General features: G+C 37.5%; 1 protein-coding gene across 3 annotated transcripts in view; it reads right to left on the bottom strand.

Moving 5' to 3' along the window:
- myo18b (myosin XVIIIB) overlaps positions 1-9505 on the bottom strand; it is a 67440-nt gene extending 57935 nt beyond the window's left edge. Inside the window, exons 1-4 of one of the 3 annotated variants that reach the window (XM_079256313.1) lie at positions 9370-9505; positions 5400-5549; positions 2104-2247; positions 684-1097 (exon numbers count right to left, since the gene is read on the bottom strand). In XM_079256313.1, coding sequence (XP_079112439.1) covers positions 684-1097; positions 2104-2247; positions 5400-5438 — 597 coding nt within the window. In that variant the 5' untranslated portion in view covers positions 5439-5549; positions 9370-9505. Of the gene's footprint in view, positions 1-683; positions 1098-2103; positions 2248-5395; positions 5550-9369 lie in introns of those variants that run through there. The other 2 variants (XM_079256314.1, XM_079256315.1) reach the window with 2 other exon arrangements.
- Positions 9506-17414: the final 7909 nt, after the last annotated feature.

Genomic DNA, 17414 nt, shown 5'->3' on the forward strand with positions numbered 1-17414 from the left:
TTCATAATTTTTCCTTCTTAAACAGATTTAAATTAAATTAAAACCCATTTAGCAGCTGATTCATTTATTGCATTAATACCAGTGGTATAAATTCCTCCAATCAACTCAAAGCGAACACTGCAGACCTCTCAGAGGTGGAGCTAGAGGGGGCAACGCTGACCACCTCTCAATCTAATTGGACTTCCACATATGATTGACAGGTCACTCAGAGCCTTTTGTTTTGCTATATGGGAACTATGTACAAGCAAAGGGTTTCATTGGTCAATAAGTGGCTCTGAGATTGGATGTCCCGCCTCCTCTCAGATGACTAAAGTAACTTCTGTGCCTAAAAATAGTCGTGGGATAAAATAGGCAGATTTTTATTTTCCAGATTTTTCTTCCAGTTTGGAATGAGGAAACCATATATATATATATATATATATATATATATATATATATATATATATATATATATATATATATATAAAATAGATCATATTGATGCAACATCACTGCAGTTATAAAGTGAGAATATGAGCTGATAATTTCTTTGGCTTAGTAACGGACGGCTCTTTATCTCTGCAGGAGAAATTCTGAAATATTTTGGAGACCCTGGAATGGAAGCAGAGGAGTCTTCAGGTCCAGGACCTCCTGACAGGTGCTTATAAAACACTGGTAATAGATGGTAAGAGGAGCATGCTCACCTCCCTCCTGTCATGCTCGGTAACGGTGGCATCAGCTTGCCTCCCTTCCGGTTCCTGCCTCTGCTCCATCTTCTCCACCTTCCCCTCCTCCGTTGCCTCCTTCTTCTTCTTGGGCTCTGCCTGCAGCATCTTCCTGCTCTTCATCTCTGGCTTTTTCTCCTCCAGCAGCTCCGGCTTCTGCTTTGGAGGTTCTGGCGTCGGGTCCTTCTTGCTTTCGGGCTTGCTGTCAGAGTCGGGAGTTATTATCCGGAGCTGGGATGAGGACCTGCCGTCCGACTGGACAGAGTTGGACCTTTTCTGTCTGCTGTTGTTGATGAGCTGTTCAGCCCGCAGGGACATCTCAGCTTCGAGGATCGGAGGAGTCTGGTCTGGGTTGAGGAACTGCTGCACCAGGTTGTTGCTCAGTTTGCTCGGCTGAGGAGGAATCAGTAGAAGAAAGGATCAACAGAGCCTCTGAAGGACAGTACGTAGAAGCAATCAGATGTCAGACCTCTGCTGAGTCAAACCTTTGACTACCAGTGATGGGTGGCATTACTTATGAGTTAGAAGCTCCAAAGGCTAAATGATCCCTATCTCCTCATAATGAAGACTCCTTTAAACGATTCAGGCAGGGATCCAGATCATTCCCAAAATCTAATCACTTGTTCTTTATTCTGTTTCAGAGATCAATCAGAATCTCTCTATAATTTTTTTTTTTTAGTTATTTCGCTGACAGACAAATAGAAAACGTTTCATCCACCAAAAAAATGAATTACACAAAACAAGTAATAAAAATAGTTGTTTATATAAAAATGTATACAATACACAGACTTATATAGGACCAGTCAAAGGTTTGGATGCACTTTCCCACTGGATTTAATGGGAAAGTCTGTCCAAAGTTTTGACTTGTACTACATGTACCATAATGTGTTGTACAAATTATATATATTGTATAAATTGAATAAATTATTTATAAATATATGGATATAAATATAAATTGTGTGACTTATGAGTATATGTACTGTATAAATGTATTCTTTAAATGTATAAATTGTATGTATCATTAAACCTAATGGAAGAAAATCCTTATCAATCAAAAAAATAAATAAATATAAATAAAAATAAAAATATAAATATAAATATAAATACATTAAACATAAAAAAGTCCAGTTGAAGAAAATCAAAGATCCACTCGCAGATTAAAAACATTTTTTTGTCTGGAAGAATTTTGGCCACCTACAGCCACCGTCCATTGACAGCTGCACTTGCTGTTTGAAGTAATTGCAGTACCCATCTTTACAACTAGATGGCGATAATTCCCACACACCTCACCTTTGGTTAAGCAGAACTTTTAGGTTTAATTTCTTTGTGAAAATATTACATTTAGTGGTTTTAATATGTTTTTAAGCTACATTTGATCTTAAAGTAATGAAAAACTGACCGCTTTCTCCTCTTTGACCTCTGGTTCTTTGTGTTTGGTCTCCTTCTCTGAATCTCTGACCAGCTGTTTGAGGAAGCCGCCCGGCACGGCCGACAGCGGCGGTGGGGGGACGGCCGTGGCCACCGGCTTGTTCTCCTCCTTTATCTGTATTGTCGGATGGAATCGGACAGAATTAGACAGAAACAGGAAGTCATTATGGAAGTTGTGTAGATATACCGAGCAAAGGCCAACTTCTCTCAGGCGAGAAACTTCTGCACACATTCAGGTCATGCTCAAGGCAAAAATAAACAATTCAGCGTTTCATCGAGCAGTTCGGAAGGACAGAGGAGGGTGAGTAAACCTGGTAATCCTGGTAAATGACGTGGAGTGAAGCATTGATATAGATGATTATTACTGATGCTGGTTTAAAGAATAAAAATATAAAAAAAATATTATAAACCATATTTTACTTAATGTTATTTTACATGCACATTTTGTGCATTAGCGTGCAAAAATGGAGTATTTGACACCAAGCAAAAAACTAATATTTTAATTAATTTTGTTTCCAGCATAAAACAGGCCACAATCATCAAACCATAAATAATCCAGCTTGCAAAAACTAAAACAGAGATTATGCAGTTTTTGTGTTTTTAAAATGACCAAATCATATCTTGAACAAAACACGGCAGTTCAGAGGTTAAAAATATAAAAAATAAAATCATATTTGATGATTTGGACTGATGCTGTTTTAGAAACTAAAGTAAAAAATATGTATATATTTTTTCAGATTTTTAGGAAACTTTAAGAGGAAAAAAATCTTTTTTAAGGGTCAATTAATGGTTTAAAAAAAAAAACACATTTTTTGATACAAATCAATAATAGAAAACACTGCAGATGGCGTTAACACTCTTCCTCCTCCACAGCAGCCGGATCAGAAGCATTTCAAGCTTTATAATGAAACGTCGGCCATGTCTCTCACCGGAAAACAGCAACGTTCGACATGCAAACACAGAAAGCTGCTGAAGTCCTGACATTTAACTAACAGCTTTCACCTGCCGACACAATGGGAACACTGGAAAGGTCAGTGGGACAGCTGCTTCACATTCTCTGACAAGCTACCGTGTGAAATCACAGGAAACATGGAGTAATTACAACATTTCTGGTGATGTGAGGTCTGGAGTAACTCCAGTTCATCCAGATTCGTTTGTCAAGTTGAGTTTGTTTCAGCACTTTGCTGTTTTACCTCCACGGGTTGTTTGGTGAGTCTAACGGCAGATTTAGACCAGTCAACGTCTCCATGAAGCGGCTTTTCTCAAAGCGAATGCTCGACGAGCAGCTGGAGGAATATTTACCTGCATAACACCTCCTCCTGATGCCGACAGTCCTCATAGGAGGACATCACATATTTGGTTTTCTGCACGGTGAACCCTTTGCTTCGTGATGTCAGAAGAGATTTTTCAATTTAACAATGTTTTTATATCTACATCTTAAATATTAAAATAAATATAATCATAAATCACAAGTTATTTACTAGTTTTTAAATGGTTTTATTGTTTTATTTAAACCATTCTACTTAAACCGTTTTATTGTTTTCTGTTTTAATATGTTAATTATGTTATGTTTAGCACTCTGTTAGCAGTGGCTGTCAGAAAGTGCTTTATAAATAAAGTTGACTTGACTTGACTTGGTTTCCACCTAACCCAGATCACGGGAGGAAATCTCAAACTACAGCTGGGATCTCTGGAGGCTGAAACAGCTGGAAAACTGCACAGATTCACTGATTTATCTTCCACTTTTTCACATCAGACCTTTAGTCTTTCCTCGATACGTCTGGCTGTTTTCCTCCAGTTTTCACGGAGAAATGTGGGTTTTGTTTTGGGTTAGATGAACATATCTTTATTCTGACACATCTGTAGTAATCTTTTCTTTAGAGACGGAGGTTATACATTCAGCTCTTGTAGTTGTGAAGACGTACGTCGTTTGTTCTGGTGTCATTTCAGACAACTGGCAGATAAATAGGCCTCACAGCGGAGAGGATACACTGCTGCTAGTTTGTTCAGTTTTATTTGTCGCATCAGTTTTTATGTTTTTTTTATAATATGGCAAAATAAACAAAGCAAATCAATGTCCGACATTATCGGCATACCGATATTAGCAGCTCATGTCGACATTAAAATTCAGTATCAGAAATTATCGGCGTCGGTTTTTAGTTTTTTAATGATGCGTTTACGTAACATGCACATATATTTTTTCAGTTACGTCTCCTCTGATTCTAAATGACAAAATATAAGAGATGTCATGTATAGTTTTCCAGATATTTTGGGGTTTTTTTTTTAGGCAAAACTCGCTCCAAAAATATCAATGGAAATGAAGAGTTGGACAAAACCTTCCTTTTCCATGATTCTTATAGTTAGGATATGAGCACCTCCTGAGTTGGAGTCTGCATGTACGGGACCCAACTATCCAGGTTCTGCTCTTTGCTCTTATAGTTATGGGTAGTCTAGCCATCCATTACTTATGTAGCAATGGGGATGTTACCTGATGCACTGAGAAGTACCTCGCTCTATTTCTCTAATATATTAATGTATAAATATATGACAATATTGCCGTCTCTAACTTATTGCTCCTTTTTTCCACAGGTCTTCCTGAATAAGTGCAGTTGTACATGTTGATCTGTCTTTCCTGTCCTCTCCACCCCAACCAGTCGAGGCGGATGGCTGCCCTCCCTGAGCCGGGTTCTGACGGAGGTTTTCTTCCTGTTAAAGGGGAGTTTTTTCCTTCCCACTGTCGCCGCGTGCAGCTCAGGATGGGGGATTGGATTGAAGTCATGACTCGATGCAATCAGTTGGTTTCTATTATAGGATATGTATGAATTGGCTTGAAATGATGTGTCTGTAAAGTGTCCTGTGGCAACATTGTTGTGAAGTGGCGCTATACAAATAAAGCTGAATTGAATTGAATAATCAGTCTTTTGAATATCGGTAATAAAGCAATATCCCTACAAATAACCTGAAGTTACTTTCAGCCTGATATGCGTTGTGGTTGACGTCCAGCAGACACCGTTGGTGCTTCCAGCTTCGCCACGTTGGGATTTCTGGTCACGGATGACTTATCATCAGCTGTTGCACACGTCAGGCTTTAAAAAAGCTCCACACACACCAACCACAGGGACATGCCACGATGACTCAGGGTTGGAACAGTGGGCCATGCTCACCATGTCATCAATGCTACCTCACAACACACACTTACACACACATGCAGTCAGAATGATATATTAGAGGTTAAATTAACGCAGCATGCAGCCGCTCTGCACCTCCCTTCTGCTCCCACAGTTTTAAGCGTGAAGACAGTGCCATGGTTGCGTGGTGGGTGGGAGGAGGGCTTGGGGATGCGTGGTGGTGGCCACTGGGGGGGTCACAGGGATGCCAGCCAGTGGAAGTGTGTGCGTGGAGAGACAGAGAGAAAACCTAACAATAGAGAGAGGCGGTTAAATAAAGAGGAGTGATTATCACACACACATCACAGATTCGTTCTTCCATCGCTGACATGCTTCATAACCTCTCCGTGTCCGTGGAGGGGTCATCATCTTTAACATAAAGCGCCTCCACACCCGTCTGTGAAGAAGTTTACAAACTCTCCTGTCAAATCAGCGAGTTTATTATTCCTGTTTCAGCAGAACTGCATCATGGAGGCTCCTTCCTGACACTTAAAAATCAAATATTTTGACAAAGTTTTGCATAATTATGAGATTAAAACACTAAATTCTGAAATAAAATGTCGTAATAATGAGAATAAGATTCCTAAGGATTAGATTTAAGGTAATGATGAGGTAGAGACGGGCTGCACGGTGGCGCAGTGGTTAGCACTGTGGCCTCACAGCAAGAAGGTTGCTGGTTCGATCCTTGGCTGGTTTGGTCAGTGGCCTTTCTGTGTGGAGTTTGCATGTTCTCCCCGTGTATGCGTGGGTTCTCTCCAGGTACTCTGGCTTCCTCCCACCATCCAAAGACATGCATGATAGGTTAATTGGTCACTCTAAATTGCCCCTAGGAGTGAGTGTGAGCATGAGTGTGGTTGTTCGTCTCTCTGTGTGGCCCTGCGATGGACTGGCGAGCTGTCCAGGGTGTACCCTGCCTGTCGCCCAAAGCCGGCTGGGATAGGTTCCAGCTTCCCCACGACCCTGAATTGGAATAAGCGGTTCAGAAAATGAATGAATGAATGAGGTAGAGACACACAGACTGATGACACACCAGCAGATAGATGATTTACACATCCTAATATTTATTCATACATTATTCATTATAAATACTTTATTCATCATCATATAAGCATTGGTCATAATTATAATAAAAGGTTATAATTGTTCAATTTTAAGTCATAATAGCTCAAATAAAGTTACAACTATAATTTCTGTATTATTAAAATGAATAACTATACATATCAAAGTTATAATTATAATATACAGAGTAATAATTCTGAGTTACACAGCAGTGTTTCCTGTAATACACAGGTACAAGTGGATATCACCACCATCACTAAATACATAACATCACCATAACATTAAATAAGATTACATGTAAATTCTCATAATTATGACTTTTTAATCCAAGTATTTTTAATTCTTCAGCAGCAGGAAAGTGTTTCCATAAGCATGGTGTGTGACCAAATGCAGATGAGAGAAGACTAGAGCGACTGCTAAAGGAAAGAATTCTGCTCTGATAAAACAATAAAGCTTCGAGCTGCGAGCTTTTCGAAAAGTCGACTAAATGACACAAATCTGAAATGATTGGAGAAACTTCAGGTAGATGCCTGGAAAACGGAAAGGTGTTTGAGGTTTGTGGCTCTTCCTTTTTCTTCTCTTCTGGTGGTGGTTTTAATCTGCAAAATCAAATCTATTATTTCTCCTTTGTATTTATGTTTATTTTTCTAATTTTTCTTTTTGCTTATTTTAAAGGCAATTAAGAGCAACTTGCCATTGGAGTCAAATTTCTTGTTTGTTTTGCACAAACTTGGTGAATGAAAAGATTCTGATTCAGTAAGAAAAGGTGGATCCTAATTTTAATTCTGATTCTGATCCTAATTTTAATTCTTTCATAATACAATATACACACACACACACACACACACACACACACACACACACACACACACACACACACACACACATATATATATATATATATATATATATATATATATATATATATATATATATATATATATATGTGTGTGTGTGTGTGTGTGTGTGTGTGTGTGTGTGTGTGTATATTGTATTATGAAAGCCTATATGTGCATTATAAATATGGACAAAGAATTACATGATTATAAGTTTAAAGTATTAATATTAAGATTATATTCATCATGATCAGAAAATTCAGTCACAATTATGAGAAAAAAGTCAAAATAGTAAAAAATACTTCATGATGAAATGATAAATGAAAAAAGTCTATCATTACATTTAGTTTCTTAATAATATGAAAAGTCAGAATAAGGAGATTTTAAGTCATAACTACAAGATAAAGTCATAATGAATATGAATGCCCTTGGGGCTTTTGGTCTTTGTAACATTTAAACTTTTTAAGGTTATCAAGTTTTTGTCAATTTTTCAAATCCGTTCCTGTGATTGGACAAAACAGAAAACGCAGCGATTGGTCCATTTTCTGCACCGGTACACAGGTACACATTGGTATACAAGGAGAGGCATCAAATCCAGCATCAGACATCATGATGGTATGCCAGTTGCTTTACACAGAGTGTTTTGTACTATTCCATCAAAGTGCAGCTTCCGCTGAATACTGTGCAGTTGGACTGTCTGCACAAACAAGTCAATGTATGTGCAAAGTCTATTTTGAGAAGTTGTACAAGTAAGTGCAAGTGTTAATTCAAGTTTTTTTTGTTTTTTTTAAAAAAACTTAGATCTCCTTACGCTGATCTATATCTAATAGACTTTGTGTGCTACTTCACACATCTACATCATAAGCTCTTTTGTCGATTGTACAGCGCAGGAAGTTAAAAAAAAAAAAAGGGGGGGGATTTCCATCCCAAAAAATTCAACACTTTTTTCACAATGCGACAGTACAGAGAGTACTAGTGGTGTAGCGAGTAAGTCAGTGTGCTTCAATGTAGAATTTCATTGGTTCAATCCCAATGTGGGGCAATTAGGAAAAATGTCAGTTGTGCTTTTTATTTTTTTCAATTTCTTATACTCATGCAATTTCATTTCAATCATTCAGCATAATTCAATAAATGGGCATTTACAGTTGCTATCATTTCAATAATAATAAGAATAGCTGTTTCTAGTTATATTTATATTTTTCTCTACTCCTGTATTTATGTTCAAATATGTTGCAAACAAATTATATATTATATTATATTATATTATATTATATTATATTATACTAATTACTATACTTGAGAAGGTGCATTAAAGGAAGTCGGCTGTTCAGGCATTATTATAGCCATAAAACCTATAACATTAAACTAACTCGTTTCAATCATATGTGTAAGTGATGCAGGCCAGTTTGAAAAAAAGCATGTTTAAAAAAGACTTACAGCTTTTTATCAGCACGAGAGAGTCAATGTAAACATGCAGCAGTTATCTGTTCATGTTGACTATTGTGTCTAAAAGAATCACTAGACTGTTTTGATCTGCAGATCTTGCATGTTGCGGATGATTTTAACACGCCGTCTACCTTCATCAGCTGCTGACCTGCACTTTGCCAACCTCCCGGCTTACAGCTGACTGTCCGCTGCAACAACAAGCTCCTCCTACTCGCACAAACTTTTCATGTTAATCCATCCAACACATCAGGAAATCCCAGCTCAACAATTCAATTCCTTTAATTTTGCAGTTTAACCCAGAGAAAAAAGCAAAGTAAGTTGAAAACAGCCTGAAAGCAGCCAGCCATACCTGTAAGACAACTTGTTCCAGAAGGATGTGACACTTTGACATTAATCCAACAAAAACTGCTCCATTTCATTCCAGTTCATGCCTCCAGGGAGTTTCCCAACACTGTTTCACATCCAGCAGGCAAAACTTTACAGTCAAACAGGCAAATTTAACCCACAAGATTCAGGAGTTAATTTCCTCTTTGGACGATAAAAACTATAAAAACTGAGCGAACCAGATAAAGTAGTTGGTTTTAGATTCAGCCTGAGGCCAGTGTCACATCTCACCACGGCACACAGACCCCCTGAAGCCGCCTGAAGCCGCCTGAAGCCCCTCTCCCAGACAGATTTAATCAGCCACAGATAAAACCCGCAGAGCTTTTTATTATTATTTTTTTTTACCTCTGACCTTCTGTGAACTCCACAGAACAGAAAACCATCCAAAACTGCTCAAAGATCCAGATGGTGGAGAAGAAATCCTGCGAGGCCCGACGAGAGTCCAGCCGTCACACAAGCACCAGCGCAGACTCCAACTGAGGGGGCATGGAGCAATAGAGTCAGAAATAGAGCAACACACACACAGATAAGCAACACGGCAGGGCTGACAGACGATTCCTCTATAAATATCTGCAGGCCGAGGGTGGAGGAAGGGGGACACGACCCTGTTTGGAGAACTGGGTGATACCGGAGCACAGAGGAACAGCACTTCCACAAAGTGTTTGTAACATCAGACAGCTCCCAGTAACAAACATCCACATGGTGGGAGGACAAAAAGAAGGAAAGATGAGTGATTTTATCGTGTGGAGAGAAAGTTTCCACACAAACACACAACCAGACTGAAGCTGTGAGCACAGAGGTGATAACAGGCTCTTCCCAACAAGACACAACTGCACATGTGCAGATCTGAAACCTGTCAGCTGTCTGCCTTGACTGACAGCTCCAGCTGAGGAAGAGGAGGAGGAGGGAGGAGCCTGAGTGACGAGGGGGGGGGGGGGGGGGGGGGGGGGGGGGAACTGTCAAAGAAACACAATCATGTGGCAAAAACAGAAGAGTTTCATATGTCGGGACATAAAAAATCATCCGACTGACGGACACAGGGCATGTTTAGCTTAAACTAAACCAGAATGCAGAAACAATCCGTGAAACACACCTGATAGATGCTCTTCATCACTTCTGCATACGTCCAGAGGCGTCCAGAGGAGTTCGTCTGCTTTCGTTTTGTCATTGGAAGAGGATCATTTTAAAACTTCTGGTCTCAGTCGTAGGGTAGGTGTGTGTGCAAGGGTACATGGCTAACATTGTGTGTATTATACTGTTCTCTCTCTCTCTCAATGTGAGTGCTCATTTGATTTAAATTCTTTGATATTGACAACTTTTGTGGATCAAAAACAAAATAAATGCATCAAACTTTTTTTCCCTCTTCATTTTCCTTGATTTCAATCAGGAAAAAACAACATAGTAGCCAGACCTTTGTTCTGCTGCTATAATGCCAAAGAAGACAAAAAAAGGATCAATAAAAACAATAAAAAAATGACAAAAATTATATATATATACATATATATATATATATATATATATATATATATATATATATATATGTGCATTATAAATTATATATATATATATATATATATATATATATATATATATATATATATGTGTGTGCATTATAAATTATATATATATATATATATATATATATATATATATATATATGTGCATTATAAATTATATATATATATATATACATATATATATATATATATATATATATATATATATATATGTGCATTATAGATTATATATATATATATACATATATATACATATATATATAAATATATATATATATATACATATATATATATATATAAATATATATATATATACATATATATATATATATATATATACATATATATACATATATATATATATATATATACATATATATACATATATATATATATATATAAATATATATATACATATATACATATATATATATAAATATATATATATATACATATATATATATATACATATATATATACATAATATATATATATATATATATATATATATATATATATATATATATATATATATATATATATATATATATACATATATATATATATATATATATGTATATATATATATATATATATATACATATATATATATATATATGTATATATATGTATATATATACATACCACTATATATATACATATATAGTCATTCATAATGTCTTAATGATCTTGGGCTTTGATTTTTATCTGACCTCCATTTAAGATATGAAATATTTAAGATATGAGCCTTATAAAAATAAGATATGAGCCCAGCGGACCCTGAAGTCCTCTGGTACGGCGACCAGACTGCTGGAAGGCTCAAGACCGACCTCTTTAGCTTTTAGATGATCTTATCTGGTTTTCAATCTATGTGAGGATTATTTATTTATCATTGTTGATGTTTTTATTCTGTTAGAATAGTATTTAAAGTTTTATTTTTGCTTTTAAATAATTAAATGGTCTAGCACCTTCGTATCTTTCTCAGCTTCTACAGCGTCATCATCCTGTTGGAGCTCTGAGATCTGAAGACCAGATGCTTATCATGACCTTTTCCACAGCAGCCCTAAACTGGAACGGTCTCCCTCTTTCTGTGAGGTCTGCTCGGACTTTAGCTGCTTTTAAGTCTTTTAAAAACATCTTTTACTGTTGGCTTTTACCTCCAGAGAGCAGGGCCAACAGGCCTTTCCTGTCTTTATCGTCTATTTAACTGTTGTTTTATGCTATAAATGTTGATTTATTTTATTTAACAGTGGAGCACTTTGGTTACTTCGTGGTATGTAAAAGTGCTCTATGAATAAAGTTTTGATTGGTGGATTGTTTATTTTTGCCTCATTTTATCACTTTGCTATTTAAATATTTAGACATTTTTTAATTCTTGTTTACTTTTATTTCTTTGTTCTTAGCTGCTCTTTGTTGGTTTTAGTCTTGTTTGATCTTTTTAATCTTTGCTGTTCCAGTGTTTTCCTCATGGGGGGGATCCTCCATGCTGGGGGCTCCACCTACTCAGCCTGCAAGGTCGTTGCTATGGCGATAGCCTTGAATAGGTTGGCCCTTGCATTGCAGCCTTTTGGCTGTGGTGCAGATCTGGGCCTACCCCGAGTCCTGGCCGATCCGGTGATGACACACTCTGCAGGTGTGGATGAACTGGCCCCTGATGTAAAAGGATATCATTTCCTCGCAGTGTGCCAAGCCAGATGTTTGTTCTTTTTTATTTATTTATTTTTTTTAAAGAAACAGAAGATTATTTTAGAGTTTTGTCATGCAACATGTGAACGCGCTACATGCCCCAAAACAGCCTCTCAGGTGGACATGCAGCCAAATTCACATTTTAATAGACCGTGTGTTTACTCATGTTAAAATATTAAGGTCCTGATTAACCAGATTTATCTCGGCCTTTATGGTTTACTTTCAAAGCCTTGTAGGGCATTTATATTTTATCTGGCGATCCCCATGGGGGTCCCGACCTCCAGTTTGAGACCCACTGACCTCGAACACTTGGAAGTCATAAAGTGGAAGACATTCAGAAGATGTGTAATCAATATAAAGCTGTTATTTCTGTATGGAAATCCCTATTAGTCAGAAATATCACTGCAGATATTCACAATATAAGTCTAAATATTTTATATATCTTAAAAAGTTTAAGTGGTCATTTTAAGCTTCAATTTTAGGCTTTAAAAATTTCATTTTAAGTGGGTTTTTTTGTTTGTTTTTTTTAAACTCACCCTTAAAGGCCCACCTGACTCACTGTGTGTGTCAGGTGTGTGTAATATTGCCTGTTAAGTGTGTTGGAGTCATAAATCACATTTATATTGTTTACACTGAACATTCTGAATATCTGCAGAAGTATTGATTGTTTCTGGGTAGGTATAAATAAAGTTTTCTCAATCTAAAACATCACATATTAAATACAAACAGCATCCAAATGTTGTTTAATTTATTCCAAAATTATAATCGGATGAGATAAATTATTCAACTCTGGACATTTGAATTGTTCTGAAAAAAGGTGAAAATGACATAAATTCAACTGCTTTACACAAAGTATATCATATTTAATTGAATTTTATTTAAATTTTTGAAGTTCTTTTTTTTTTAATTTTTCACTTCATACATTTCAAGGTGGAGAAACGGACTCTTTATCTTTGTGGGCGTAACACATGATCTGGAAAGTGTATCAATTAATTTGTGCGTACTTGTGTGTTCAAATGCAAACAGAAATATCTAGAAATTACGCACAAAACACTTACATAGTTACAAATTACAGAAATGCACAAGCATTAATATTTCACACAATTTTATCTTCCTCATAAATCAAATAGTTTGATGTTTAAAGAAAGTTTCTACGCATCCAAATTGTTAAATATGTGTAGCTCCAGATTTACACGATGCGTTAAAGTGCTGCTGGAAAGCTGGGTCATCTGGGTTTCCATCACATTCTCTTCTCTGATTGTTTTAAAGTAAGAAAGACTCTGGCTTAATAGTTCACCCTTCATGCAAGCAAGAAAGAACTACAGAATAAGCAGGAAAGACAAAAAAGCAGAAAGAGATAAAGCATGAAAGACGAGAAGATCTCACCTTCTTCCAATCAGAATCTCTGTCTATCTCGTTTGTCTTTCTCTCTCTAGTCTGTCTACACGTCTGCCTATCATGAAGCATCAACTGTTCAGCCAGTGTCTTTTTCACTTTGAAACAATCAGTAAAGAGAATCTGATGAAAACCCAGATGACCCAGCTTTCCACCAGCACTTAAACGCACCATGTGCATTTGAAGCTGTGAGGTTGCTGGACTCGGAGGGATCTCTAAACCCCTGATGGCTTGTAAACTGATCCTGTGTGTGAATGCAGATTGTCTGTGTGTACTAGGCGATTTGTGCACACGCATGTATTGATTCGCACATGTAGAAACTTTTTCAAACGCCAAACTATTTGATGTATGAGGATGGAGATGAAGTTTTGTGTGTAAAATAGTGTTTTTGTATTTTGTCTGATTGTACATGTGCACTTTTTTTTAAAGCACATAATCATTTATATATTATCAGATATATTACTTGTGTTTTTATGACTTGATTGATTCCAGGAATTTTGAATTGATCCAGATGTTTTACAGTGTTAACGCTTCCACTTTGACAGGTTTTTGGAGTCCTATTAAAATTTTGAAGTGTTTGTCAGATTTCATCCATGTCATCTTCTGGAATATAATCAAAAACATCGTCCATGTAATCCACTGGAAGACTATCATGAAACTGGATCATGTTCGGTAATCTGAAATCCTTATACTGCCGTCGATGTGCTGGTGTTATGGATTTTTTGAAACGCCTCCACATAGACGGCTTCTCTGGTCTGGATTTCATTATTTCTTCATAAAAGTCTTCTGCAAAATATATTTTCTTCTCGGGAGTCTCTGCTTCTTCACAGACCTCTTCTACACCGTCGGCTGGAAGATCTTCAGCAGGACACGGATCAGTAGAGATGGTGCTGGATTTTTCAGCGTCTATCTCGCTTTTATACTGCCGTAGATGTGCCGGTGTGAGGAACTTCTTGAAACGCCTCCATGCTGAAGGCTTCTCTGGTCTGGATTTCATTCTCTCTTCATAAAAGTCTTCTGCAAAATAAATCTGTTTTGGTGGGACAAATTCCTGCTCCTGGTCAGATTCAGGTCCTTGGTCTTCTAGTGGTTCAGAAACCTCTTTTGGTTCTGAGAGTATTTGAGGCAAGTTTTCTGACGGAACGCTTTCCTGAAGGGCAAGAAGTTCCAGAATTACCTCGAGTTTGTTGACCTTAGATAGATCTTCAGATATCTCATTTTCACTCGGCTGGTTCTTCATAGCAGCTTCATTTACGGCCGTTTCAAAGGCTTCCTTTGGTTCTGAGACCAGTTTGGAGAACGATTCAGATTCTGACAATCCAAGTATTGAAATAATGTTTTCTGAATCAAACAAGTTCTCAGGAAACAGGTCCTGATCTTCTTCAAGTTCTGAAATCGTTTCGGGTATCTGGTTTTCAGAAGTGGATTCTGGTCTTTTCTTTGATGGTTCTTGCTCTGGTGTGTCAGAAACTTCCTTTGGTTCTGGTCCTAATTCTAATTCCATTATTTCAGAGACACTTTGAGGTTCTGACTCTCCACATTGTGAAAAGCTGTTCTCTAAAACAAACAAGCTCTCTGGAAGCTTGACTTTTTCTTCTCTGGGCTCTTGGGTGTTGTTTTCCACACTGGACTTGGGTCTCTTCTTATGTTTGCGCTTTCGTTTCTTTGATGTTTCTTGTTCTGGAGTTTTAGAGACCTCCTTTGGTTCTGGAACCCATTTTGTTTCCTTGCTATGTTCCAACTCAGTGAGACATTCTGACTCTGAATCTCTCCTTTGTAATGAACAATTCTCTAAAACAAGCAAGTTCTCAGAAAAGCTGTGCTTACTTTCTGCAACATCTTGGATTACTTCAGCTATGGCGCTAGCCACGCTGGATTCTGGTGTTTCCAATTCTTTGCGTGGTCCTGGGACCAATTCAGAGAGACTTTGAGGTTCTGACAATTCAAGTATTGAAATAATGTTTTCTGAAACAAACAAGTTCTCAGGAAACTGGTCCTGATCTTCTTCAAGTTCTAGAATCACTTCAGGTATGTGGTTTTCCAAAGTGGATTCTAGCTTTTTCTTATTTTTGCGTCTTCGTCTCTTTGATGTTTTTCGCCGAGGCGTTTCAGCGACCTCCTTTTGTTCTGGTAACAATTCTACTTCATTCTTGCCTGTCAATACTGCAGGATCTTCATGTTCTGACTCTACAAGTGATGAAAATGAAGAAAAGGTGTCCTTAACTTCTGCAAGTTCTGGGGTTACTTCGGGTGTCTTGTTTTCCAAAGTGGATTCTGGTTGTTTCTTTGGTGTTTCTTGCGTTGGTGTTTCAGAAACTACCTCTGGTTCTGGTACCAATTCTATTTCATTGTCACCCATGAATTCAGAGAGACCTCTAGCTTCTGACTCACCAATTTGTGAAAAGATGTTCTCTGAAACAGCCGAGTTCTTCAGAAGGTTGTCTTTGTCTTCTGTGAGTTCTTGGACGTCGTCTTCCACACTGAACTTGGTTCTCTTCTTACGTTTGCGCCTTCGTTTCTTTGATGTTTCTTGAACTGGTGTTCCAGATACCTCCTTTGGTTCTGGTACCAACTCAATTTCACTTTCGTCCACTAGTTCAGAAAAACTTTCTGGTATTAACTCTCCTGAACTTAGTTCCACAAGGAAGGCTTCCACAGCTCCCAAAATTTCTCGTAAGTCTTTCGGGTTGTAGATTTTAACAGTGGATTCTGGACTCTTCTTATTTTTGCGCTTTTGTTTCTTCGATGTAATTTTTCTCACTATGTCATGAGACACATTTGGTTCTTGGACCGATTGTATTTTATTGTTGTCCAATAATTCAGAAAGGATTTCTGGTACGCACTCTTCAAGAGATGAAATAATGTTTCCTGAATTAAGTTCATCAAGGAAGAGTTCCACAGCTGCTAAAGCTTCTTGGAGCACGTTAACATTGTCGTTGTCCATGCTAGAATTGGGTCTTTTCTCAATTTTGCGCCTTTGTTTCTTTGATGTTTCTTGTGACGGAGTTTCCGAGATCGCCTTTGGTTCTTGGACCAATTCTATTTCATCCTTGTCCATTAATTCTGCAAGACCTTCAGGTTCTGACTTGCAAAGTGATGAAATATTTTCTGAACCAAGCAGGTTCTCAGTAAAGGTGTCTTCAACTTCGGCAAGTACTGGCATTTCCTCCGGTAACTTGTTTTCCGAAGTGGATTCTGGTCTTTTCTTATTTTTGTGACGTCTTCTGTTTGATGAAGTTTTAACTGGAATTTCAGAGACCTCTGTTTTATTGTTTTGTTCCAGTTCAGAGAGGCTTTCGGGTTTTGATTCTCTACTTTGCGATGAAGACTTGTCTGAAACAAACAAGTTGTCAGAAAAGGTTTCCTTTTCTTCCTCAACTTCTTGAGCTACTTTAGAAACGTTGTTTGGCAGAGTGGATTCAAGTCTCTTCCTATTTTTGCGACGTCTTTTCATAGATGTAACTTCTTGCCACGGCTCGTCAGAGACATCGCCATCAAGAAGTGCGATTAGGCTCGCATAATCCTGGGATTGCCAGCTTTTAAGCGAGATGTTATCTGGCTCAGGAGTTGCGCTTTGCAGCTCGATGGAGGAAATGTCACTACTTTTCTCATCGCCGCTTTGGTAAGGGTAAATAACAATCCCTTCACAGAAATCATCCTTGATTTCTGCTTCTAAGATGTCACTCCAAAGTTTACCTGAACAGCTTTCAAGTTGACTCATTTTGCTGGTTGGTCTTTCGGTGCTGGTTAAAACCTTGTTTTCAGCTGGGATGTCCATATCACAATGTGAAA

This window comes from Telmatherina bonti (assembly GCF_933228915.1).
Source record: "Telmatherina bonti genome assembly, chromosome: 17".
NCBI classification, from domain to species: Eukaryota; Metazoa; Chordata; class Actinopteri; order Atheriniformes; family Telmatherinidae; genus Telmatherina; species Telmatherina bonti.